General features: G+C 51.4%; 1 protein-coding gene across 1 annotated transcript; it reads right to left on the minus strand.

Moving 5' to 3' along the window:
• Positions 1-46: 46 nt before the first annotated feature.
• LOC111650506 (nuclear cap-binding protein subunit 3-like) lies at positions 47-1,486 on the minus strand. Its single transcript, XM_023400404.2, has 5 exons — positions 1,338-1,486; positions 1,118-1,263; positions 906-1,014; positions 453-552; positions 47-209 (listed from the first exon to the last, which is right to left on the minus strand). The coding sequence occupies exons 1-5, from the start codon at positions 1,405-1,407 to the stop codon at positions 62-64; spliced, it is 573 nt and encodes a 190-aa protein (XP_023256172.2). The 5' UTR covers positions 1,408-1,486; the 3' UTR covers positions 47-61.
• Between the last annotated feature and the right edge of the window lie 49 nt (positions 1,487-1,535).

Genomic DNA, 1,535 nt, shown 5'->3' on the forward strand with positions numbered 1-1,535 from the left:
AATCACTTCCTCTGCTGCAGCAGTTTGGTCTTCAACCTGTCAGGCCGGACTCGGGCCGGACTCAGATCCTGAACCTGGTTTTCCTGTGCGAGGTCTTACCGGAGTGGCGGTGAGTGTACGGCGGCGTGTGACCCATGCTGTCTCCGATCAGAGGCTTCTTGCTCTTGATGACGTCTCGCTGGATCCGCCGGTTGTGGTACCGCCTCTTCCTGAGCAGAGCAGAACACATGAGGGCCGGCTGTCAGACTGACCACGCCTCTCTTCAAACAGCTCTCATTCAAGCCAAAGAAGAAGAAACGACACGTTGTCATGGCGAAGAAAAAACATCATTTAGATGTAAAAACACACAACAACACAACAACCTTCATATGTCAGTGTTCCTGATATTCTGATATTGATTAATCAATAAACATCTGGCCGTGATGTGACTGAGTGAACAGCTGGAGTCTGACCAGGAGTTGCTGAGGATTCCCTTCATGCCTCCGTAGTTCGGGTTCCCGTACTTCATGTAGTATCTGCTGCGGCGAGCGGCGCCCAGCTCCTTCTTATCATCTACACACACACACACACACACACACACACACAGATAATTTGTTATCGCAGTATCTTCACCATGTCCTTTCATATCAGATTAACACACAGCATGTTGTGATGTCACCAGTTTCCTGAAGAGATCAGCTGACTAACAGTTCAGACATAACAACCAATCAGGAACCTTTAAATTAAACACCTGACCAAGCAAAGGATTTCATCACAAAACCCTGTGAACGCATCACAGCTTAGAGCGAGTGTGTGAGTGTGTGTGTTCGTGTGTGAGAGTGAGTGTGTGTGTGTGTGTGAGAGTGAGAGTGAGTGTGTGTGTGTGTGTGTGTGTGAGTGTGTGTGAGAGAGTGAGAGAGAGAGACCTTGTGTGGCGAAGCGCAGGAAGAGTTTGTTTCCTTTGAAGGGTTTGATCACCGGCCGCAGGTCGTTCCTCAGAAGAGACTCTCTCTCTGCCCGCGACAGGTCGTCCACCTGAGAGAGACACACACACACACACACACACACACACACCTGTTGATGTCATCACTGATCAATAAACCTGATCAGTTTCTGTATCAGAAATGCTCTGCTCTACCTGTCCACCCTCCACCTTCCTCTTCTGCTCCACTTCTCCATCGCTGTCTTTCCCCTCGATCTCCTCGCTGCTCTTCTTCGCTGTTTCCTCCTCGTCCTCGTCCACCTCGCCCTCTTCCTCTTCGTCTGACCCTTGACCTCGCCGACCTGTGAGGTGTAAAACACGCGTCAGTGTCGTTCCTCTGAGACGCTGCAGAGCGCTTCTCCGTTCACACCCTGACCTTTGCTCTGTTCGCCCGGCTGGCTGCAGCCCTCCGTCTCCGTGGTAACAGCCTCCTCCGGGTCGGGCATGTGGCTGCTGTTGATGAGGGCTCGGATGGACGTGTCGTCATCCAGCCAAACCACATTACCTAGGAAACGATCAGGTGGTGTTCAGACACACAGGACTGATAACTGACTGACTGAGTGTGTGTGTGTGT

Source organism: Seriola lalandi, unplaced genomic scaffold (genome assembly GCF_002814215.2).
Source record: "Seriola lalandi dorsalis isolate HSWRI2012SDOR001 ecotype SW California unplaced genomic scaffold, Sedor1 jcf7180002052334, whole genome shotgun sequence".
Lineage (NCBI taxonomy): Eukaryota > Metazoa > Chordata > Actinopteri > Carangiformes > Carangidae > Seriola > Seriola lalandi.

Excerpts from the sequence above, each read along its gene's own strand:
- LOC111650506 (XM_023400404.2), bottom strand. The coding sequence starts at position 1,407 with ATGCCCGACCCGGAGGAGGCTGTTACCACGGAGACGGAGGGCTGCAGC. Across the intron at positions 553-905 it reads CCTGCGCTTCGCCACACAAG|ATGATAAGAAGGAGCTGGGC; the intron begins GTCTCTCTCTCT and ends GTGTGTGTGTAG. Across the intron at positions 210-452 it reads GGAATCCTCAGCAACTCCTG|GAAGAGGCGGTACCACAACC; the intron begins GTCAGACTCCAG and ends TGCTCTGCTCAG.